The sequence below is a fragment of the Aythya ferina genome (assembly GCF_964211825.1).
Source record: "Aythya ferina genome assembly, chromosome: 19".
Classification (NCBI taxonomy): Eukaryota; Metazoa; Chordata; class Aves; order Anseriformes; family Anatidae; genus Aythya; species Aythya ferina.
Window position 1 is genome coordinate 2,832,140 of NC_140309.1, and position 24,840 is coordinate 2,856,979.

The following is a 24,840-nucleotide window of genomic DNA, read 5'->3' on the forward strand; positions in this document are numbered from 1 at the left end:
CTCAACACCTCTGTAACTTAAGTGGAGGCTGAGACCCAAGGAACCCCCACGGCAGAGGCCAAGGGGCTCTCCGTAGGTGCAAAGACTTCAAAGTCTGCAATGCCTCCTGCTACAGCAGTTTCTCCACCCCAGAACCTGTTCAATCGCTAAATAAAAATAAAGTCAAGAATGGGCTTAGTTCCTTTAAGTTGTGAGAGAACAGCCCAAAGTCTCCTTTATAACTCTGTCTTTCCCACTGTGCCCCACTCAAAGAAAGAGCCTCAACCAGGAGCTACACAGAAGTCTCTGGCAATAAAACCAGTTGAAGCCAGATGGTGCTAAAAAGCCCAATTGCTCCCAGGCTCCCAAGGAAGGCAGCTACGAAAATAAAAGGGTGATTCAGCCACTTGAGACACTTGAGCGTAATGGCTCTGACTCAACCCCCAGACACGCCACTGGGAAAAATTAAAATCAAGTCAGCAATATGTAACTGTTTAATCTTCAGGAACTGCCTCGGTGATGGTTGAGCTCTGCCCAGGACACTTCCCTAAGGCCACGTGGACCAGCTAATAAACACAAACCTTTTACCAGTTGCATGCTGTGAAGAAAACAAAAGCAGATCATGCTCCCTATGTACCACCATCCCCTAACCTCCCAATGTTTTCCCATGCTCTGCCTGAGCCACATACAGGAACTAAAGGCAGGCAGTGGGAAGGGGTAGGGGCTCCCAGCTAGGAAGCCCTCAAAACTGCTGAACACTAAACTTGAAGAAATTACCCATCACTTGCACTGTTTTTCTTCCTTACTTTAATATCTTGTGTTGACTTGAAGCTTGCTTGCATTAGAACAGCTGCTCAGAGATTGGCAGCAGCAGGAATATATCATCTTCACCCAATGATTCAATAGTCCTCACAATTGTGGGTATTATTTTTCTTAAATCTACTCCTTAATCCCATAATGCCATAAAACACCACTGAATCAGAGCTTAGCAGGATTCCAGACAGGAGCAGACTTTTAAAGCGATAATGAGAACTTCACATTTATTTTAGATAGGATAGAGAAGAGAGAAGAACGCACCAGATGGGCAGATTATTTCATAGTTCTCCTTAATATGATTTCTTCAACCTGAAGCATCTGGTAATTCCACTATCAGAGATTAGATACTAGTTAAGATGGACTGCCAGGCTGATCTAACGCAGCAATTTTTTGTTCTCTTGCTACATGTAAGAGGGGCTCCCATTAAATCATATAACACAGAATAAAAATAGAGGTGCGTAAAATCTGGTATCAAAGTGGGGAACATCAGCAGCCCGTAGGATCCCATGTAAATATGCTTCACATCCAATAAAGAACATAACACATCTTAACATACACACACACCAAAACCTTCACAGGCAGGCAGAAAACGCTGTGAATTGATCAACCAGAAATCTCACAGACCAGCCCCATTCTCACCAGTTTTTGCAGGAAAACACGGACAGACAAAATATCTCCAGCTCATTTTTGGAAGATGTGTGTAGAAGCTCTGTAGTCCACCAGCAGCACCTTAGGTACTTTTGGAACACGCGTAAGTCTCATCTTGAAGTCCAAAAATACAACCAAGATAGCTAGAAACACATTGCTTATGCCCATCTTGTACCCCCACTGACTCAAACTTAGGGCCCCTTGCCCCAAAATACGAGTCCTGATTTCCTTTAGCCAAAGAAGCAGCTTTGAGGGGGGAAAGCAGAATACTTCCCTGACTCACTCCAAAAGCACATTGCATTGCACACCCAACACAACCCTTCCTAGTCAGGAGAAGGCCAGGATCACCAACATCAACCAGCTCAAGGTCTTACAGGCACAACTGCCTCGTGGTATTAGCACTGCGCATACTTTTCATATATCCATGTAATCAGCAACACCTTTTCAGGAAGCCTTCCAAGGTAAAGCCCAATACTGCTCAAGGGGGGAAGAGCAGAGGAGATTTCTTACCTTCCAGCCCAGATGAGCAGCCTCAGCTTTTAAGTAAAAGAAACTATCTAAAATAAACTGCGTTTTACAGCCACAATTTGCTGATCAACTAAAATGAGACATCACAAAGGGAAGAAGGGAAGAACCCTACCTTCTCCAAAGCTTCTCTGGAAGCACCCTCCCGAACCCAGCAATCCTGGAGGATGTCCTCCAGGGCCAGTGGCCTCTGTCCTTTCCACTGCTTCTGGGAGGGACTCGAAAGGCCCTTTGCTGAGACTCGTGATACCTTTTCATTGCCAATGTCTGCTTGCTGATCACCCTGAGCAGGGACACATGTGTCTCTGACCCCCCCTTAGCCATGTTGACCACAAGGTGCAGAGTATTTAAATGCAGTGCAATTATAAAACGTGTCACATTTCCCCCTAAAGCTCGCTTCACTTTAGCCACAGTCACAAACAGGAGGCAGGAAAAAGAACCACGAGGTCTGACCCAGCACAGCTCAGCACTCAGGAGAGCACCACTCGATCTCATTCATCTTTTTGTTTTAAAAAAGAGAAAATTAAAAGGACAGAATCACAAGAGTGACAGCCACTGCTAGGAGCAGCCTGCGACCATCGGCATTCCGGACATCAAACAGCCTTTAGTGGAACCAAACAAGCCTCACTATTATATTTAAAACTAATACATGCTTTGTAATGCTTATCAGCTGGAGGGTTTTCAACAGTTTTTCCCACTAATGCTGCAATTTCAAAACCATTTAGGCTAATTTCCTTTGACTTGAATCTATTTTAATCAGAGACCAGGATACTTGACTTAAATGGTTTGCATTAAACCCTTCATAAAATCAGCCATAAAATTGCATGCACAAAATAGCGAATGGATCTTGAAGTCAGAAGCAGAAAAAGCTGAAACTTTTCAAATCTTCCAGCAAAATTAAAACCTATTTCACAACCAGACCAACTGCTCTCTTACAACACCAAGACAACTGAACTCTTAAAATAAAAAAGCAGTAATAACCAAAACACCATCCTGAAGATCTTGCATAGATAAAATACACTAAGTTATGCAACTGCAGTACCCACAAATTCTCTCCTCCGAAATATTAGTCTAGCTCGAAAATGATGCATATTTAATAAATTGCTGTGTCTGCTCTGTCCTCTCCACCACCCTCCTATGAAATGACTGATAGTGGTACTGAGGAAAATACAATGCAAACCTAAAAATGTCAGAATTAATCCTTTTCTTCCCTGGAAGATCTGAAAAAACATTAATGCTCAAATTAATTCTCACAAAGTAATGCTGGCTCTGCTAGAAGTCAGAGTTCTGGATGAGAAATGAAAATAAGAAGCTCAGACTCAGGTAACTGCTAGAGAAGGTCTCACTTCAAGGATTTGTCATTGTACTGGGATTTGCATATCATACAGCCAAAGGTGCAATTTCTACCTGCAATTCATTTTGTCCAGACAAACCATACCAGCAGAATTGGAGGCTGGGCCTCCACTCCTTTGAAAACTCATCCAAATATTTCTGTTGTCAGTGGCTGACAGCCTTGGAAACTATGAGTGGCTGCTTGAAATTCATGCAGCATGCAGAGAAGTGACGGAACAAAAGCTCTCCATGCTCTCACATCGTTAACAATTTGCCAGGATGCTGGAGACATGTAGCTGCATCCCCTTGCCGCATGATTTTCAGTGGTTTGCAGATGCCAAGCAATAGCTTTGTCACCACCCTAATGACACAGGTATTTTTCAGAATCTAAATCTCTCTCAGTCGTGTTATTTTTATTTATTTTTTTAATCAGAGCTATCACTCCAGCCTTAACAAATTGACACTTTCCTATTTTGAGGAGCACTTTACTAGCCATATCTAAAATTAACTTTCATGAAGATAAACTTACAGTATGTCTTCTCTCACACTCTTAACAATGATTTGGCATCTCATTTAAAGTGAGTTGGTGCTTAGTAGGTAATCATCATCATCATCACCACCTTAAAAGTTCATTCTGGTGAAATAGCATAGAGAGCATATTGCCACTGAATCCACTGGGATCCCTTCACAGGCATCTGCGCAGCGGTGTCACTGCCAGGAGATATCTGTTACTCTTTCTGCTCAGTATTTTAAGCCTTTTCCCATGCCATCCTCCTGCCACAGCAGTTCAAGAGGGTTACAGTGCTCCAGCCCCATGCCTCGTAGCATCCCTTTGGGGACAACTGAAGCCCAACAGGAGATCCCCAGGCAGCATCACAGGAGGACTGCGCTTGGAGGAGCGCAGAGGCAGCCGGAGAGCCCCAGAGGTGTTGCAGGGACATGAAGGAGCTGACAGGGGAGGAGGGAGGGTGAGTCCTGGCACGCTTTTACAGCGTAATAAACACCACAGGCCAATAGCTCAGTGAACAGCTCTTTGCTGACGAGAGCAGATGTGAGCTTCTGACCACATTACTACCACCCAAAATAATATATTGCTTCAGGGAAATAGGGAGAGAGAGAGAGAGAGAGAGAGAGAGAGAGAAAGAAAAGTGGGAAGAAACCAGCCTTTTCTTTTTTTTTTCCCTGATAAATTGTCTTTATGAACAATCCTGATTTCAGTCAAACTGTGTTGGCTGCTCATTATTGAGCATTGCCCAGCAAACAGCAAGCAGGGAAGAGCAGTCTTGCCCAGGAACATGAAGGTAACCACCACTCCTAGCTCTTGAGCAACACCTCCTTCATGAAGCAACTGGTACTTACTTGGTTGGACGATAATCTGGTATGGAACGATCCAGTGAAATTTTCTCACTGAGGTAGGAGTTGTAGCCGTATTTCTCATGGGGTCCCTTAGCTTTCTCCTCCTCCTCAGGGGACAGGGTGGCTGGAAGCCCACCTTTGCCACGTCCACCATAGCCTTCAATGAGACCAAGTGACTTGGACAGACCTCGAGAGAAAGAAAGCCACCATCACTGTTAAATTCATCACTGTTACTTCCAAGCCAACGAAGAAACAAAAAATCTGAAAAGCCAGAGTTTTTTATTTTGGTTTTCTGAAAATATTTCTAATTCTAGATTTTTGGTCCAATGTAGGAAGGAAAATGACTCAAATTTTGAAATTCTTCACAGCTCAGGCCTACTGTTACCAATGCTCTACCACCTGCATCCAACCGATAACCTGTCCTAGGGATCTGTGCATTTATTTAGTTGTTCAGAAGGTTATTTAGACCTCCTTCCCACTCTACGAGATGTAATTACATATAAGGTTAGATGTCCCCAGGAGAAGGATAGGTTGAACACAGAATAAGAATAAAATTGGGTTGGTTAACTGCCAGCTGAATGAATTTTTGCTCGGTATGAACAGTGAACAGCATACAAATGCTATGGATTTAAAAACAATTTCCCCTCAAAGCTTTCTTATCTTTTAAAGTATAGCATTCCCAGACCTTTATCAAGTGGAATTATTTATTTATATCTGCATAGCTCAAGGAAATAGGTAAAGTTCAAAATGAGCTGCACAAAAAGAAGCTATATTGATGATTTGGTGCTGATTGTGGCAAGCCAAGTTCATGCTCATGTTATTATTTATTACACAGGACACCTGGAATTTGAATATTTTTCATTAGCAGAGACTCACACTTTTCTTTGTCAAAAAAAAAAATCTGATGGATTTTTTTTTTTTTTTTAATTAAGACACCAGAATATATTTCTTTTTGTTTTAATAGCAGAGTCCTGATTCTGAGAGCAGAACAGACTGTCCTCACCACTGGTATTTATGAAAAGACAGCAACATTCAGGTTGTTCCCTGGGCACAGCTGTCCAAGCGTGTGGCCCAGCTCCCAAACCTGCTGTGGATTTCTGTTGCCCCAGACCAAATGCTGCCTGACCATTTACACGATACAGATTTTAACACTATTTTCCTTAAAAAGCAGTATTGCGAGGCAGTAAGAAAATCACCTATGAATATAAACCACAGTTTGAAACACTTGAATGGAAATTATTATTATTCCTTCTGACAAGGTACCTCTAAACAGCCCTCCCTGCTAGAGAGCTTCTGAGAGTTGATGGAGTCTCTCTGACCGCACGGGGCTTGATTAGATTTTATCCGAGGACAGTACTAACAAATCAACTGCGAGGAGAAGCTGACTGTGACATGGGGATGGATTAGATACCCAAGCTGCCTTTTTCCATCTGTAAGCTCAGCAACAGCCAGAGGAGTGCACCAAGAAAGCCAGTTAAGGGGAAGCCTTTGGGCCTGCAAAAGGCCAACAGACCGCTCTGCAAACCTAACCCCAAGCAGCGGGAAGGAGAAGGATCAGCTCACTTCCAAACAGACAAGGCACCAGTTTCCTTTTGTGGCAGTGTCCAGGGTTTCAGACAAGGACTCCAAAAGAACAAAACCAATATTTTTAAAAAATATTTTCAGAAAAAGGCAATTTTTCTGAAACGTCTATTACTTTTATCAAAAACACCTTTTCTACTCAGGAACAGAGTACCTGCCGATGCACAAATTCCCGCAGAGTACCCCAGATCATGTCCTGCTTCTTGTTACTCTAAGAAGACAAAACATCTTCCTTAGTTGCTCAGCCGAGGGTTTTATCACTAACAGATACATTACAATGGAATTCAGCTCATAAATTTAATTCCTCCTCCTTCATCTTCCCCATGAAATGTTTCTACCAAAACCTATCTGTAAGAAATCATCTCACTGCCTGGCAATTATATTTCTTGGCCAGAAAGACTGTAACACAGAGCTATAAAATCCTTTCAAAGCCTGCCCTTACTGCCACTATAGGTATCTTCAAAATCTACCAGCCGGCTTTAAAAGCTTAATGTTGCTTTTCTTCATTTGTTTCACCAGATTTCTCACTTCCTGGTGCTTTTGCTACTGGTGCTTTGGAACTGCACAGCGGCCAGAAGGGCTGAGCAGAAGCGGGGACTTTCAGGGCTGGGTGAGGGCTGGCAGAGGCTCCGTGGACACAGGGCCTGGGCACGAGGCTGCGGTACCTGGGGTTCCCACCCTGTGGGCTGTCAGAGCTGCCAACATCACAGCACCACGCTCTGTCTGAGGCAGGTTTAACCCAGCTCAGCACCACACAGCCCTTTGCTCACCTTCCCTACCTACCCTCAGCAGGATGGGGGAGAGAACTGGAGGGAAAAAAAAATGAAAGCTTGTGGGTTGAGTTTATTAGGACAGAAAAGAAAGGCAAATAATAATGCTAATAGTGCTACTACTGATAAAGTGTACAAAGCAAGTGATGCACACTGCAATTGTTCACCACCCGCTGAGCAATGCCCAGCCTAGCCCCAAGCAGCCGCTCCCCCAGCCACCCCATACTAATTGTTCAGCATGACATCCTGTGGCGTGGGACATCCCTTTGGCCAGTTTGGGTCGGCTGTCCTGGGTCTGTCCCCTCCCAGCTCCTGCTGCACCCCCAGCCTGCCCACTGGCAGGGCAGAGCGAGAAGCTGAGAAGTCCTTGGCTTGGTGTAAGCACTGCTCTGCAACAACTGAAACATCAGCGTGGTATCATTATTCTCATCCTAAATCCCAAACACAGCACCATACCAGCTACTAGGAGGAAAATTAACTCCATCCTAGCCAAAACCAGGTTATTATCAACTGTTTGTATTTTTTTAAACACAGAGTAAGGTAGCAGCCCTCGCAGAGGTCCCTAATCAAAGTCAGCAGGGAAAGACTATCCCTCCAAGGCTAATGTATCCACCACCAGACCTGAGCCAGTCTCCAGAGGTGCTCGTCTGTGTCTTGACTGAGGTAACTGGGCTCCCAGCTACCTTAGTACAATACCTGAAATGAGATGGGAAGAATCTGGCTCTCAATATTCAAAACACCAACAACCATAGGAGCAAGCTATACCAGCTCGTCCTGCATTGCCCAGCCTGGTGGACCTGAGCTGGGATTAGCAGCAGCAGCAGGAGATGCCTGGAGCAAGGACATTTTGCCAAGGAATCAGGCTGGCTGCACTGAAATTTGCAGGCTGCAAGAACTTGGCACACTCCAGCAAAACCTTCCATCCTCACCCACCAGCATGGTATACCATGGAGGACAGGGTGGGAACTGCTGGGGAGCACAAGGATGTCATCCTTCCCTTCCCCTCTGTAGCCTTATTCCAGAAGAAAGATATAAAAGGGGACGTGTGTGTTTCACCTCTCCCAAAATGCAGTCAGGATGCAGGCAGAGCAAAGCAGACCCACCTGCACCCCCTGTCCCCAGCTGTCCCGAGGTAGCAGGCTCTGCCGGGACTTCCAGGTCCTGGCAAAACGAAGCACCTGTTATTGCAGAGGAAGGCCAAGACATGACTTAATATTCAGCAGCTTTGACTGACAAGCTTATAATGCCATTAACTGCTTTCTCCCAAGATTGTGGTCGAGACAAGCAGACGCATAAACACACCAACATACCAGCACACATTTATCTCTACTCACTCAGTACATTCCCTGAAGCTTATTTCTGCATATAACTTCTCCGTGTTACATTTCCTTGCTTTAGCCCTTCTACTACTATGAACCCTGTCTCGGTAAGCAGAGGTAAACCCGGGTCCTTTAACCAAAGGCATCAATGAAGGCAATCGATCCGTATGCACTGGGGACAGCAACGCCACGAGGCCACCTCTCTTCCAATGCCACTCCCTACCCAAAACAGCAAAAAGATCCACAGGGACAGTCACAACTCCCCAGTGCAATGCAAGGGGGAGGATCTACATGTATGTGTGTGTGCTGGTTAGCATGTCACCCTCCAGCTGAGGCTGTCAGAAGGGTTCAGCCGTGCAGCTGGAGTACCACTTTGGTTTATGACACTGAGATGCAAGATTCAAGTAATGTCTGGCAAGAAAGATAATTCACATCCAAACAGAGGAGGAAGAAGTTTGCTTCCAATGGGCTGAAAAGGTGCCTCAGAAGAGGCAGGACTGAAAACAAACTGTTAGAGCAACCCTCATCCCATCAATCCATTCATTTGCTTGTACTCATTCAGTTTTAGGGCTGCACAAAGGACACAATCCCACAGTCCTTATGCATCTTTGACAAAATTTCAGAAATCAGCCTCAGCCCACAGAAAGCTGCTTCTCAGCACAGAGCATCCTGGGATTTGCATTAACCCACAGCCAGGTGCACAGAAACACCCCTGTGTTTCCCAGGAGCAAACCTTTCAGATAGGGTTCCTGTGTGCAACCGTGTCCCTTCCTCTCCTTGCTCTCCTTCACAGAATCACAGAATGTTAAGGATTGGAAGGGACCTTGAAAGATCATCTAGTCCAGTCCCCCAAATCTTCCTCCTCCCTGTCTCCCCTGCTGCTCTCTGAATTGCTTTTCCAGTCCCTGCTTGCACGGACAACAGCCTGGTCTAAATCCTGGTCACGACGTGCAGGGTCAGCAGATTCAGGCTCTCCCAAGGCAGAGAGGCTGCAAACACCCCAAATCCTCCCTGCGGTGCCTAGTCACTGGGCTCCCAAGTCACCACAGCCAGCACAGCCCAGGACACCCCTCCGATTCCCAGCCAGCAGAACCAAGCAAACTGCTCAGGAGCTTAGAGCTACACGTGCAGGTTCCTGGCGGTGGCACATGCATCTTCTTTCGTTTTCTGTCTGCCCTTCACAGCCTGCATGGAAACACCATTTGGTTCTCGAAGGACCAGCAATCTCTTGTACCATGTTCAAATGGCGTAACGCTGCAAATGAACGATTAAGCACCTCTGGTGATGCAGAAACAGAGGCGAAATCGCCTCTGAAGCCGGTCGCTCCCAACACACAACTGTCCAGAGCTGGTTTTCAGCACAGCCTTTTGCTGTGGCTTCTTACTAGCAATGTGCTTGCAGCATCTTTGCGCTTTTAAAACTTCCAGCTCTCTGCCAAACCTGCTTGAAATGGGCCCACAGTGCCAGAAATTACACACAGAGCAAGAAAGAGCAAGAGCGTGATCGCGTCAGCTTATTTCCTTGAAGAATTGGGCTAAAAAGTAAAAACAGTCAGAACCCTTTCCAAGTCACAGACCAAATCTTTTATCATTCTGGGCAGGCACCAAAGCAGAAGTGCTGAATTGCTGCCAAAACATCTTTCCTGATGCCTGCTCCAGCCTATCTATAGCGATAAACAGCATTAAGCCCCCACAAAAAGCCTGATCTTTGGAGACTCCCTAGTGAATTTTGCAAGCTCATAAGATGGTAATGGGCTGCATCTAGATTAGATGCCTGGTATGGATCAGAGCTCTGAACACTTTTGAGCTTCAGTCATCCTTAAGCCACATTCACCCAACAAGTAGTTTAGAAATGAAAAGACGATTTTTCTCAAAATCTCCTAAAACATCTGAACTTTGAAACAATAGGAGTGCATTGCTCATGTTGCAGGAATAGAAGTTATAAGTGGTGTCTTTTTTTTTTTTTTTTATCTGCTAATATTTGAGTCCCTCCTGCTGAAAAGGCCAGACACTGGATTCCCTGAGGGCTGACAAAGAGTTGGTTTTCTTCAAGATGATATAAAAATTTAATCTCCGAAGCCAAATTATTCCTAGACTGAGTACAGCTACAGTAAATATATTATTCCCTTCTTAAACTGGCAGCATGTTTCATAAGGAGACAGGAGCTTTCAGGGATAGAGAAAACCTTTGGTAAAATACAATATAATGTGATACACAGCCTTCATTTATAAAGCGCCCAGACAAACAGGCTCCCCAGGCAGCAGGCTTGTTGGAAAAGCATTTTGCTACATGTCAGCCTAGATGAAAGAAAATGTTAACCCTACCTATACAAACTTAAGCCAAGGAAATTTCTTTCATTAAGAAGGCTAGGGAATAGAGAAAAGCATCTGAAATTGAACGTCTCTTCAGAAAAACAGGGGTCCTGAGCCTGAACACTGGAGGTGGAGAAGGGAAAGGATGGGAGGAAATCACATAGGAAAGATTTTTGAAAAGGCAAATAAAAGGCAAGAACTGTAAGTTGCATCCTTCATCATTTGTTTATGCCATCCCACTACATGAGACAGTACATGCAGTATGGATTTAAAGGCACGTGCTATACCTTCACCAAGAAAGGACACAAAGTCACCCCTTCTCAAGAAGAAATAAATACAAAAAAACAACCCTCTGAAACTGAAAATAAGGGAAGCATAAAGAGAAAATTAAAGGAAACGGCTTTGAAAAGTACAGCTCTTCCTAAACTAAGCTCCACAGACCATCCAGCCTAAATGGCTCTCACGGGGACATGCACTTCTGGCCTCACTTCAGCCAGAGATTTGAAGCCTAAAAAGAAATTTCTGATTCAGGAAAATAATAAATAAAAAATAGGTAAATGGCCTAGTATGTGCTGTGTCACAGTGCTGATACGGCTCTTCTGTGTGACCTCTTGGTGAAGAGGGAAAGAAAGGATACAACAAATAGGCTTTTAGGGGTATTTTACGAGAAACCAGAATAGACACCAAAGGGCAAATGTCATAGGTAATGCTAGAAATTATGGAAAACCGCTTAAGTTTTTAGTGTTGACTTGCTGAATGCTGCAAATACAGCCTATTAAAAGGAGGACTCATTAAAGATAAGGCTAATTGGCAGACTAACAGGCACCAATTTTCCTTTTCAGCTTTGGTGGAGGCTGAGACCTGGCAATACATTTTCTTCTTTCTCCCTGCAGCAGCTTTTACACAATTTTTACTCAGTCTTCGCTCACACTTGCTGTTTATTACACTAAATATTGCCCACTCGTCTGACTGCAGGTCACACCTACACAGCACACAACTCTGTGCGGTACGGGGGCAGCAGAAGGTGTCCAGGTAGCACAAAACACAACTGGCTCTATCACCGTCTCTCTGCTCTCACTGCTTTCCCAAAGCATCCCTAAACTCTTGCAAAGGAAACCAAATGTGCTAGTAAAGCTATTAGAAGACAGAAGATAACTTTATTGGAAAAAAAAAAATAACAACACAAATTTTAAAAATTAACTTAAAATGGTATTTAGTAGAGTCCAGTGGAAAAAAAAAAAAAAATCAGTATTCACCTGAACACTCCACGATTTTATTCAGTGTACATGTTGGGTATGTTTTTCCCAGTGCTGACCACTCATCAAAAGCCAGTATATCCTCAACATCAAATGCTGCAGCAGGCTTCTGACAAATCCCCCTTGCTAAAGGATCAATGCTATCAACTTCCATTTGGACAGTACTTTTCCAGTGAGATGTATTTTAGCACATCTGAACATTTCCTTCAGAGCAGCTGCAATGATCCGACAGAGCTGTCTGGCGTCCTTTGCCATGCAAATGATTTGTTGGTATACTGCAGAGATAAACACAAAAATGATGACTGGCAAAAGGTGGCTTCAAGAAAATTTCAAACCTCTGGCTTCACACTGAATGACAAATGTGAACTCAAAAAAGCAGCAGATGAATTCTGTTGGGCCCACGCTTGGCAAACAGGGATTTTAGCCAGGCACAGACAAACTGAAAACACAGCATATTTTACCTGTAATCCAATATATTTAATCTATAAGAAAGCTCCTGTGTAGATAAAATTGAATAATTCTTACTAAAACAAGCTTGTCCAATAGACCATTAAGAGCTCACTTAAGTAACCGTGACAGCTGGATGGGTGAGAATTGTATGCATTTCCCAGCAGCCCAGCTACGCGAGCACCAAAACTGGCTTTCCAGGACAGGCACAGCTCCTTATTATTAAATGTAGTAATGACAGGTTGGATCGACATCTATGATTTAAGCACAGCTGAGATTACATCATGAAAGAAGCAGTAAGGCAATGTCCAAGGTTTCCTCCCACCTTGTACTCAATAGAAAGGATAGGAGAAGAGATCACATTCAGACTGCACAGAGTTTTGAGTCTGGTTAGAAATGTTTTAATATAAATATATATTTATACACGTGTATATATATACATATATATATACACACACATAAACATACAGGTAATTGAAGTTTCCTTATCTATATGGAAATGGAAACACACGAAATTACCTTCAGAGCCAGAGGGAGGACTGGCATCTGCTGCAAGGAGAATACAGTTACCAGGAGAATTTCAAAGCCAGTCTTGCCCTGTTTAGGCCATTACACTACAAAGTTCTGGCTGCAAAAGAATTTCCTGATCAAGATTCACCTCAGGCACAAAATGACAGAAATCCTTCAGCTGGCTGAGGCCATTCAGTTCAAAGGAATTATATAGTTGATTCTAAAACCTGGGACTAGTAGAAGAGCTTGGACATAGATCTATGCTCCCTGAAAGTCCAAAGATATTAGCGCCTATGATTCTGCTGCACATTTTTAAGTTACTTGTTGAGAGGAGAAAAAAAAAAAAGAAAAAAAAAGGCAGGATTTAGCAACATAGCTGGATTAGAATCAGAAGACCAAGGAGACCCAGCTAAGTAAAGCTTTCTGCATCTCAGCAGGGAGAACAAACAGTAGACTTACGCATAAATATCTTATTCAGATACAAAAGACAAGACTGGAGGTGATTTATATCCTAAGGAAAAACCAGGACGTGTATGAAGCACTCCTAGCAACTTAATTAGAGCAATGCTCTTCCCATGCCTGTACTAACACAACCACCACAGGAGCTGCCGTGCTGCTGGGAGCCCCCCCTTTCAAACGAAAGGCTCAAACCAAGATGCCAATCACTCGCGGTTATTAAAGGTTTGTCTCAAACTGACCAGTTATGCTCTGCTGCTCTGAACGTGGGGATTTCTGATGGCTCTGACTTTCCTGTGCTCTTCCCACCTTCACTATGTGCCCCACTGCACATGGTGTTCAGCAGCTGTGGTTGTACCCAAAGCATCCTGAATCAGCTGGAGGAAGAGGGATTCCTGTAACAGGCAGTTCAAAATGCTCTTTGGAATTAAATATGCTGTAATAAGCTGCATCATTATATCAGTGAGTGCAAGATGTGTTGTAAGAAGGAATGTACATTTTGCAGGCAAGGTATCGATATCTTTGAGGCAGTTGCCAAGTAGTAAAGTGACATATGCAGCACCAGCAGCTGACTCTCATTTCTAGATAACACACATGGATCTGCAAAGGAGGATGGATGAAGTGCATTTGCACTAAAGCACAGAAAAGAATGTGCTGTAGAGATCTCACTTGCACATTATGACACGAACACAAATTTATATCTCTGACTAGCACATGGGACCATCACATTCTGGAAATACATGCAGTTTACTTGAGAGAGGAAAAAACAACACAAGTAGTAGTAGATCACAATGTATAACAAAAAGAAAAATCAGGGTCAAAACCATCACTAAGATCATTTAGAGAGACTGCTGACTCCAGACACACTGCATCCATGTTCAAGAGCTTCAGAGAGCTCACTTTATTAAGCCCTGCCTAAGGCCTGCTTTCAAGGATTCGATCTTATTGGGATGCAGGCACAACCATTTCCCCACCAACACACAGGGATGGATTTCCATCAGGTGCTTAAAATGATCTAAAGAAATCTCCTTGCTGTTATTTTAAGTTGTCTTTAGACATCACAAAATACCATCATGCTCAGGTTGCAATTAGAAAGCAAGTAACACTTGTATATTTTTCCCCCATTAAGGCCAAGTGAGCAACATGTGAGCAGGCCTGGCTGCTCCACTGCAAACCACCTGTGTGGGAATTACCTGCTGAGGTTCCAGGACAAGGAACTCGAGGCACACAAATACTATTACAGATGCTCTGCAAGAAGTCAATGTTCTGTCCAGGAACATGGTGTCATGGCTTCTCTCCATAGATGGCAGCAGCGAGGTTAAAGAGCAACACTAGAAGTTTTGTCCAGCAATACTTCCGCAATGAGTTAACATACAACTATCTGAAGCCTGATGAAATATCATAAGAGGAGTCTATGTATGTAGCTTACCAACGTAATACAACACAAACCATGGCAGGACCTCACATGAAAAGCCTGATACCATTCCAGTAACTTCAAAGATCAATTTAGGGTACATCACCATTCAAAAGAAATACAAGGCCCCTGGTCCTTGCACCTAATGGGGTATTGATTCAGCAAACACCTAAGTACAATTCTGCGCTTGATGGACTTTGCTGAAGCACCCAAGCTATTCTCATACATGCCGGCTGACTCGGTGCATATCAGACAGCTGGGGACACAGAAGCTTGAATGAGAAAGATCAAGGGTAAAAGCAACCTAGCATATTTATACTGATCAGCCAAGATCCCATTTGAGTGAAGAATTAAGCAATTATCTGTAACTATATTCTTTCTAGCTAGATTGCAATACAAGCCAGCACAAATGATCTTGCTTTCCCATTCGAGCAGTGCAGAAATCAGCCTGGCAGTAGGCAGGGCTACATGCAAGACCTGCTCAGGAAAGATGGCAGGAGCAGTACGTTGGGATCTTCTCATTTATTTTGAGACCCAATCCAAGCATCAGAAAGCACAAAGGAAAATTAGGATATACTGCTCGTTATACCATCTCTCTTAGTAAAGACAGCTTAAGAAGTTACCAAACTCTTCTGCCCTCAGCTGCAAATCATCACCTCTCTCATTTGTGTTGTTGCGGAGGTTTGTGGGGCCGTTCTGCAAACTATTCTCCCTCGGCAGTCACTCCTACCAGCCACTGCCAGAAACCCAGGGTCAGGTGAGCCTTTTGTTTGGCTCAGCGTAGCTACTTTTATGCTTCAGTGTAAAATTCAATTTCTCTGGGCAATGCAGTCCATTCTCACGCCATCACAATCCTCTCGCATCCAGGCAGAGCTGCTTCTTGCACGTCCCAGAAGTGCCAAGCTGCAGTCCCAGGACAGGACCATGCAGCCAAGAACAAAGAACCAAGAATTTCTTAAATCCACCTTGCCCCCACAGAAACCATGACCAGAGTCACACTCGCAGCAGGGTACCCCCAGGAACCGGAGGAAAAACTATGGAAGTGCAAAGAGAACAAAGCCCACAGAAGCACAAGCCAACATTCTTTAAGTCCCGTTCAAAGCTTAAGAATCATATTCTGCACTCTCATTGCCACAAGGAATCTGTTATTTCTAAATCATGTTTCCATAACTTGCTGTTGGTGTTTGTGGTTTCCTTTAATGCATGCTCATGTTCTCCTTTTTGTAAAACATTTCCTTCTTCTACAGATAGGTCTGTTGATAAAGAGAACAAAGGATGCCACTTAGTAAGGAATGAAATGAGGAAATAACACACTTTAGTATAGCCATCATAAGCACAAAGGTGGATACTCCATTTCGGTTATTGTCATTATGCGATAGGTTACACACTCAGCACACAAACTGTGTCAGCCCCACGCACAAGGCAACGCCTCTGCAGAGCCTCTGGGAGCCAAAAAAGGGAAAGGGCAGAAAACTGGAGTCAGTAACTGAACTGCTCTAGTGCATTAGGCTATAAAATCTCCACAGTTGATGAGGTCAACCAAGAGCCTTCCTCCTCTGTCCCTAATTCTCTCTTAGGAAGGGCAGGGAGTGCTGGGGTTATTTTTAACCCATGAGCACTTATGTCACTGAGATGACAAACCACAAAGCTGGGAAACGGCGACAAAAAGGTATGAGGGACTGTACCACTTTTCAGACAGGTCCTCAGCATGTTTCCAAGTTTCTCTACAGGGGCCCTCTACTCAGTATCATCCCTCCCTGGGCTACCCATAAACCTGCTCATTAAATTAGCAAAGACTGAGGTATTAGAGATGACATTGCCCACAGAGGGCTTTCCCCGAAACAGAAAGAACACAGTGAAGCCAACATGTAATTATTATGTTAGCATATCTGTAAAAGGAGAAACTCAGGGTTAATACATGCATCTTCAAGTGTGTACGTGCTTCTTTGCACTAATTGCCTTTTACTGAGCTATAAACTTGCTACTTACTTTTTAAGGTCAGGAAAGTCTATTTTACAGGGTTTTGCTTAGTGCATTTAATTTCTTTTATAATACTTGCTCTGGCTGTGCTCAGATGCTGTTCTCACTCAGCAACCGAAACAATTTATTGTTGGTTTACTGGTGTGCATTCAGTGCTCTCAGACACACAGGACACCCCAGAGAGTGCTTTTGCTTTTCAAATTTCTTCCCATCTGTTTGTGCTTTGCAAATAGGTCAGAGGGGTGACACACTATGACTTGCAACATCTAAGAACAGAAATAAAGGCGTTAATTTGATCATCAGAGAGAAATATTCTCCACTGTGATGCCTCTGCTCTTGTACACATCTGCATTCTCTGTAATACTGCTGTTAGTAAGTCCAAGGTATTTTAAGTAATGTGTTATTGTAATGAACATATGAGCATCACCTCTTAGATACAAAGCTAGAACTGCTCTATCATGACTTAGTCTCAGTATTGCTAAAGGTGAAGGTGAAGGCATAGACTTAATTAGTTTCCTATCAAACACAAGTTAGCAAACTTGGGGAAACTATTGAAGTGTTTAAGTAAAGCATAAGCTTAAATGTGTTGCCTGACAGGAGTCTCAAAGAAGGAGAACCGGAGCTTGCTCTCTGCTGTTAATGTGAATTTATGAATGGTTATGCCGTGCAACATCGGGAACAATTCCTAAGAGGTCACCGATATGTGACTGTTTAACTTTGTGTTTCTATAGAGAGCTTCTGATGATAGGCACTAAGTGCTTTAAAAACATAATTAATGCTCAAAGCACCCTGAGGGGGAACTAAATATGAGACTCTGATTTTATCCTACCTGAAGTAGGACTGTCCCTGTTCATTTTGTAAACCACTTGGTAACAGAGGGGATATGGTACAACAGCATCTTGGTCCCATTGTGTTTGGTACTCCAAGAGAACAGAACTGAAAGCATACCTCACTAATTTTCTAGATGATCAAACATGAAAGATAATCTGTTCAAGGTGACTTAGCTAGAAAAGATTAGTGTTTAGAGACAGAATCTGAGCTCTTGTGAAATTAGAAAATTTTCTGCCTCCAGAACAAAAATCTGGCCTACTTTACTGCAGTAAAAGCCACCCAAATCCTAAAGCAAATCCTGCAGAGCACGGTCTGTTCCAAGGGCAAAGGAACTTGACTTAGGACAGGCCGAATCATATTCTCCAGCCAGAAGAAAGGATGCCTTCCTCCAGAGGCCCTCCCCTCTTGAGCAACCAGCACCAAAGGAAGGGTAACACGAGGTAACACCCAAGTACGGATCACACGAAGGCTGCGTTTTGACCACCTCGCTCTGAGAGCAGGCCCACAGGGAGCACGGTGACTGGGAAGGACCAGATGGATCCAGAGGGCCAGCCCCAACCCTTACAGTGCTTGACAGGATTATGTTTGTTGCAAAAGCAGAGTGTTTGTAGCCTTTTTCAAGAGCAATGCATTCAATTAAGACGACAACAAGAAGCCCCCAGACACAGAGCTGGCACTGAGGTGCATTCTGTGTCCACAGGCCTCTGCAAGCCTCCTGCCCCATGGCAGAGATTGCCAGGGACGTACCCAGTGCCAGCAGTGTCAGCACAGAGCACACTTGACACTGTTCTCTTCTTTCTGGTCCCCAGATGGCAAATGAGAGGTCTCTTGAGGCATTGTCTTTGCCAAACCTTCTCTCTGGGAAGAACAGCCCTGCCACGTGTGTGGTGCCACAGCTTCCCATGCAGACACAGCTCTCAACTCAATGCTCTCTCCCATTCCCCAAGCCCTCTAGCACACAGGCATTTATTATTACATCCCACTCCTCTTGGCACCTCATTTCTGTCCCTCAAAGCCCCCGCTGATCAGGGCAGTCTCCCTTCTACACCACATCACTGGAAGGCTGCAGCCCCCACCAAGTACCCGCTGTCCCCAGGGCCACATGCGCTGTGCCCCTGAGTCTGCCAGGGGAGCCCATGACCATAAACTAATTCTCCCCTAAAAACTGTGCTAATGAGTAACCCTGTTGCTACCCAGCATACAGAAATCAGCTATTCTTTTGTGTTGACACTCACAGTAAAAAATTAAATTAAAAAAATACCTTTTGCCATTGCTTGTTCTAGAAATGCAGCAAGAAAACAGGATATTAAGGCTGTATTTTAATTAATCTCCCAATTCAGCATCCTAAACAATTTGGGAAGTATCTTGCAACCGCTCAGTGCGTTATACCTTCCTCTTGCTCTATCAAGGGAGAAATCCAATTAACACCCACCACACAAAGTCTGCCCTCTTCACCTTAACCAAATTAAATGGCTTACGGGGAATAAAAGGTGGCTGTAAGATGCTAAGGGTCATCAGCCTCATCTAGCTGCTCTTTCCCTTTCCAGGTCAGGCTTACCATGGATTCAGATTCCCAGTAGAAAACGTTGCTGCGGTAGACATTGAGCCTTCAAATCCTGAGCCCCATCCCTTCACAGCTCAAACAAGTCCTGGAGGTGCCGTAGAAAAGATGCCATGAAAAAGATGCCTCCTCTCAGGAGAGGGAGGTAGTACTTTACTGTCCCCTAAAAGATCAGGAATCCTATTCTTGGGAGATGAATGAAAGGAAAAGAATGAAAACCAGACCTTACTGGGAGCTCTGGGTAGGAAAAAGGAGCTGAGGACCTAAACGAGGGACATCTTCCTCCAGCAGGACAGAGTCCCAACTCTCCCCTGATGCACACAAGGCCTGGAGGTCATCAGTTTTCCCCCCAATCTTTCCCAAAGTTGTCCTTCAATAATCTGTGACTTTCTTCTTCCTTCTTGACATGACAAAGCCTCCCACACACCGTGAGTTTACAGAGATCGAATTCTCCTTGGGAAAATAATTTATTTATGAGCAAAACATAGCTCCTGCTTCAGATGCAGGTCAAGAGAAAAGACAAAAGCATTACATTCATTTCCTGTGTTTGCTTATTAAGGATATGCCACCTTTTGACAACACCCGAGAGCAACTTGGATCTAAAATTCAAAGAGAATAAGAAATGTTGAGCAGGAAGCAAGAGCAAGATGCTCTCCCAACTCATCTTTTGGGCTTAAATTGTTAGCATATAGTACATATTCTCAAAGTGCAAGACGAAGACTAAAATATTCTAAGCAACTGCTCTTCATGTCTCCTTTTCCTGTGTCAAGTTTTTGCATCATGACAAAAGTTCACATCTCTGCTTCCACTTTAACAACCTGGCAATGCCAAGATGACTTTGAGCTCAAGATCTTTCTTTTGTCTACATGGTCAAGTGGCTTTCAAGACCACAGCCCTGGGTGCCCAGCCAGGAAGCCTGCCTGTTGGCCACCCAGACCTTCCTTTCCTTTTTCCTGTGCTTTCTGTACCATGATTAAACCTTATCTTGGGCACGTTACCCCTACATGTGTTCAAGGTCCTCAGAAGCATCCTCCAATGACACTGACATGACAAAGCTCCTTCCTGTGAGAGAGAGGAAAACTGATGGTCACTGCTATTAAAGTATGTAATTGCTGACAATATTCAGCCTTTTCTTCATAAGCTCATCTCTCTCTCACTCACCTCTGCAGCAAGTTTATGGGCAGATAACCCTGGGTACCAAAACCTTTTCTCCTGTGTAACCATGTTAAGTGTGATTTCAGGCTGCTCTGTATATATTCCTCCAGATAGTCTTACTCCATTTTCAGATTATTGACAAAACATATCACTATCAGAAATCCAGACTCCAAAACACCAAGTAAAATACATTCAGAAGCCAGTGCTTGGCATCAATATGCAATTCAGGTATGTACATGGACTTAAAACAAAGACTGTAGGACTTTGAAATCTGAAATCTGAGTTTCACTTCAGAACCCCATGAAAGCTTTCTCCGGACGTAACACAGAAAGAACCTGTGAACTTGACATGCTGCCGATGCCTTCCTATGCTCTGCATGAACTTCAAGGCAAAGTATTAGATTAATTTGTGTGAGTTAAAGTACATTACATGCCTCACAAGCCAAAGTCACAATCTCTGGGCAAAAGAGTACGTGGCTTGGAGCCTGCATGACAGCACCCAAAGACACTGCAATACTGGCAATTGCTCTCCATACCTTCTTCTACAGATTAAAAAAAAGTATCTGAACTACTGAACCTAAGTTGCTATGCCGTCATGGTGGTCTGACTTGAAGAGACTCCTTCACCTTGCCACAGAAAGCCTTAAGACAGATCCTTTTCTCTCCATAACTGTGAGCAATTCACTAAGGGTCACTTCCATTTGGGGCTGAATAGTTAATGAGTCTCCTTTCAGATACAGGAAACGTTTTCTCAGTGACAAATCACCACTGTTACTTACTTGTACCTGTCATCAATTCTTGAAGGTACAAACCTAATTTTGGTCCCAGGCAGGTAAGCGGTGGTTTAAATCAGAGTTTTTCTATGTGCATGCAGATGCTTAGTGATGTACACTACAGTGAAGAAGATGCACAAAAATGCAGTACAATAAATGGGTTTCTGCTAACCAAGATTTAAGCTCCAAAATAAGGCTGGAAAGAAAGGCACATACAGTATGAGCTAACACAAAATATGTAACTAAAAAAAAAATCATTTTTAAAAGGTCAGATTGCTGAGAGGATACCTTTAGAAGGAAAGTATCATGTCCTTTAGGCCAAATAATTTATCACACTTCGAGATACATGCATTCTTCTAAGAAACAAGGTGCTCTACTAGACCAGCCTCAAAAATAAAAAATCCTTCCTGGACCAAGCCTTTTCAAAGAGAAATGAAAGCCAACATGTTCCACACACAAACCAAAATAATCCTCGTTCTTGCATCAGCCAACATGTGCAGATTCCCTGCAAATCCAAAGACAATCCACTGAGCACTGTTAAATACCAGCCCACTTTCCCTGGCTCAAAAATGCATGGATGCTGGAAGGTCCTCCGAGTAAACAAAGGCTAAGTGGGAACCTGGGGCTACTCCTACATCCCAGCACAGCTATTCTTGCGCTTCCACATAATCAAGGGCAGAGATAAAACCCTCAGGATGAGAATATATGACAGAAGAAAGGACAGTACGTGTTTACTAATTTTTCAATAGGTCTCAGGGCAAATTCTCCAATTTTTGCACAGATTAATTAGAGTAATTAGTTAAGTCATTAACTGTAAGGTTTGTGGAGCAGTGTGAGTCATTTTATTGTTTATTTGTACTGAGCCTAACTCAATGGGATCTTGATACATGACTGGGTTTCCTAAATACTACCTAGGTACAAATAGCTAATGACAACAGCAATAAATGCAATATATTTAAGGTGACTGCAAGACTCTGGGAAGATGTTAATCAGTACAAATTTATCTCTCGGTGTGTGCCTCAACAGGGATCTGAACCTGGTCTGAGGGCTCTGTGTGCTAGTGGCAAACATAAAAATAACAGTAACCACCAACTATGCTGGATTTGAGAATGGTAAATGTATGCAATTTGACTATTGTATTTGTTAGATTTCAGGGACTAAAGTGAGTTTTCCCAGATCTGCCTTTATCTTCTGTAATGTCAAAATTCACATCTCCAGCCAACACTGGCTGCCACTCCACTGACTTATTTTAAAATACCTGCCTGAGTTTTATAAAATGAACATCCCTCTGCAATCAAGGCTGGAGACGAGAGATGCATCACATACGGGGAAAAAAAAAAAATCCCATCTGCTGATCATGGCTGGGCTATACGAGGTAGGAGGGGAAGGAAAGGCAAGTACATCATGAATTACCAGCAGGATACTTTTATTAGTGGCTGAGGAGCAACACGTACCGATTTCTTGGTATCACTGTCACAGAAGCTCACGTAGCTCCCCAGGGTAGGCTGACCAGTTGAAACTGTGTGTCTGTAACCACACTTTACTCTTATTCTTTGACTTTTATGCTTATGAATGTAACTTTTCTAGGCATCATCTACCTCTTACCATACTGGGAGTTCATGAGGCAGTGAAATTGCCACTCTGAAAGCCCTTACAGAAACGTTTTTCAAACACAGGGCTGTGGGTGGGCTGCGTCAGCCACGGGGCGGCACAGTGGCCACGCAGGACCCTTGGTGTTCGTGCCAAAGAGCAGATTGCACAGGCATGCCTCTCCACAACGAAGCAAGATAAATGCTTCCCATATGAATTCTGAAATAAATACGGGGCAATTGCAGACCTCATTCCATAATTCCCCATATGTTACACGCCTGTAATTGTCTGCAGAAAGTAAGTTGCTGTTTATGTAAAAACAGAAGAACCCTGCTGTGCATATTTCTGGCATTTATTAAAACTGCCTTTGTGAATTCTGTGTTAGTCTATACGTTAGTCAAATGAAATTAAAATAAACAGCTGCAAATCATTACACATGCATATGGTCTACTCCCGTGATATACCAGACCTAGCAATAAAGCGCTAAGTCCTATTTCCTGCTATTAGTGACAGATGAAATTCTGAGACTTTGGTAAAAGTTTTCAGGTAATCCCAATCACTGCCCAAGAAAAAAACTCAGCCACATTTTTTCCCTCAGGTTTAATCCTACATTCAGACTAATACAGTCACTTCACTGTTCCTCTGTCTAAAATAAGTACATCATGTTTCCGTTCATGTGGTTTATTATCATGTTAAATTCTAACAACATCCAATCATGTTAATTTCAAAAAACATCCATACACTGGCATCAGCTAGCGAACACCTCATGGCCCAGTCTACCAAAAGAGTCCCCTAAAGTTCAATTTAACCTACTTCTAACATACCAGTCTTTCAAACAGGCTGCTTCATAGAGCCACACAGAAGTAACAACATGCAGCTGCAACATCCTGTTGGCAAAGAAGGGGGATAAAAATCCCTAGCGATTCTGCACAGAGGTTTAGGTAGAAAATCTGCTACCTGAATGCAGCCAGCTGAGCTGAGCCCAGGTTCCTGGAAGAGCCCAAAGCTCTTTAGCAGGAACAAAGGATCAGGTACATGGATTTAAAACTCTCTCAAATTAAATTAACTATTACCACCAGCAACAGCGTAACGCAGAGGCATGGTGCTGCTGACTCAAGGGCTCCCTGACACCACGGGCATCCCTGCTGCACCCTCCCAAGCCAGGCAACACCGAGGCTTCCCCCTGCTGAGCTGATAAACTATTATCATGTCGACCAACCAAAACACTAATAAAAGGAGAAAAGAAAAGGAAAGCACAGCAGCAGGATAGTAAATGAAGATAGATGAGTTTGTATTAGCATGCAGTTATTGAATGGCAATGTTATCTAACACATTAGAGCTGTCTGCAGCTGTCTGAGAAGGAAGACAGTCTAATCACCCCTTCCATCAGTGCTGCGCAGAGCCCACCAACAGACCTCTCCCAGTCCCCCCCAGCAGCCCGGCCGGCTGGTGCAGTCACCACCCCAAACCACCAAGCAGCTGCACGAGTCTTGCACCACAATGGGCTGGGGTTATTCTTAAACCCCACACAATCATTCCAGCTAAAGGCAGAGCAAGAATCCCCCTTGTACCTTAACATCCTTAGAGGCAAGTAATCCACAACCTTTTTCTAATTTCTGTGTGTTCTATTATTTCTATGGAAATACAGAGGGGTTGGTTAAATCACTTTCAGACTGGAGGCTCACTACGTCTGTTTATGCCTAAGAAATAGTCCACAGGCATACATGCACTAAATTAACAAAGCCATGCACTAAATTAACAAAGCACAGTCCAGGCCAAGTCTGGAGAATTTCAGCCTCAAAGCCAGACCTTTAGGAAGGTGTGGATGTCCGAAAGCTGCTGCCCTCCCAAAAACATTCAGGTTATCCACATGCTGCTGCTCCCCAGTAGGGCAGCTCAGCAGGTTGCTGAGCAGATACCCAACTCATTCCCACCTGAGGCGGCATCAGTCACACCCTGAAAAGTCAAACCTGAGTTTTTCAGTTCCCCAGCTGCTGGAGCAGGAGCACTCGCAGCACCCGGGAGCACGCACACACATAAAAGCTGGAGGCAGGCGCCGAGCAGCGAGAGCAGCAGCCCGATGGAGGAACGAGCAGTGTAACAACAGAGCTAGGCAAAGGAACCACTGGTTTCTTGCATTTTGCTGTACATCTCAACAGAACTTGGCTACAAAACATGTTCAGCTGTTAAGACACTACAAAATTAAGGATCCTTCTTTATTCTTGAGGTGGTG

General features: G+C 43.8%; 1 protein-coding gene across 1 annotated transcript in view; it reads right to left on the reverse strand.

Moving 5' to 3' along the window:
* Positions 1-24,840, reverse strand: part of GALNT17 (polypeptide N-acetylgalactosaminyltransferase 17) — a 213,375-nt gene that overhangs the window by 150,550 nt on the left and 37,985 nt on the right. Inside the window, exon 2 of the mRNA XM_084493001.1 lies at positions 4,660-4,843. Within this exon, the coding sequence (XP_084349127.1) occupies positions 4,660-4,843 (184 nt within the window). The remainder of the gene's footprint in view (positions 1-4,659; positions 4,844-24,840) is intronic.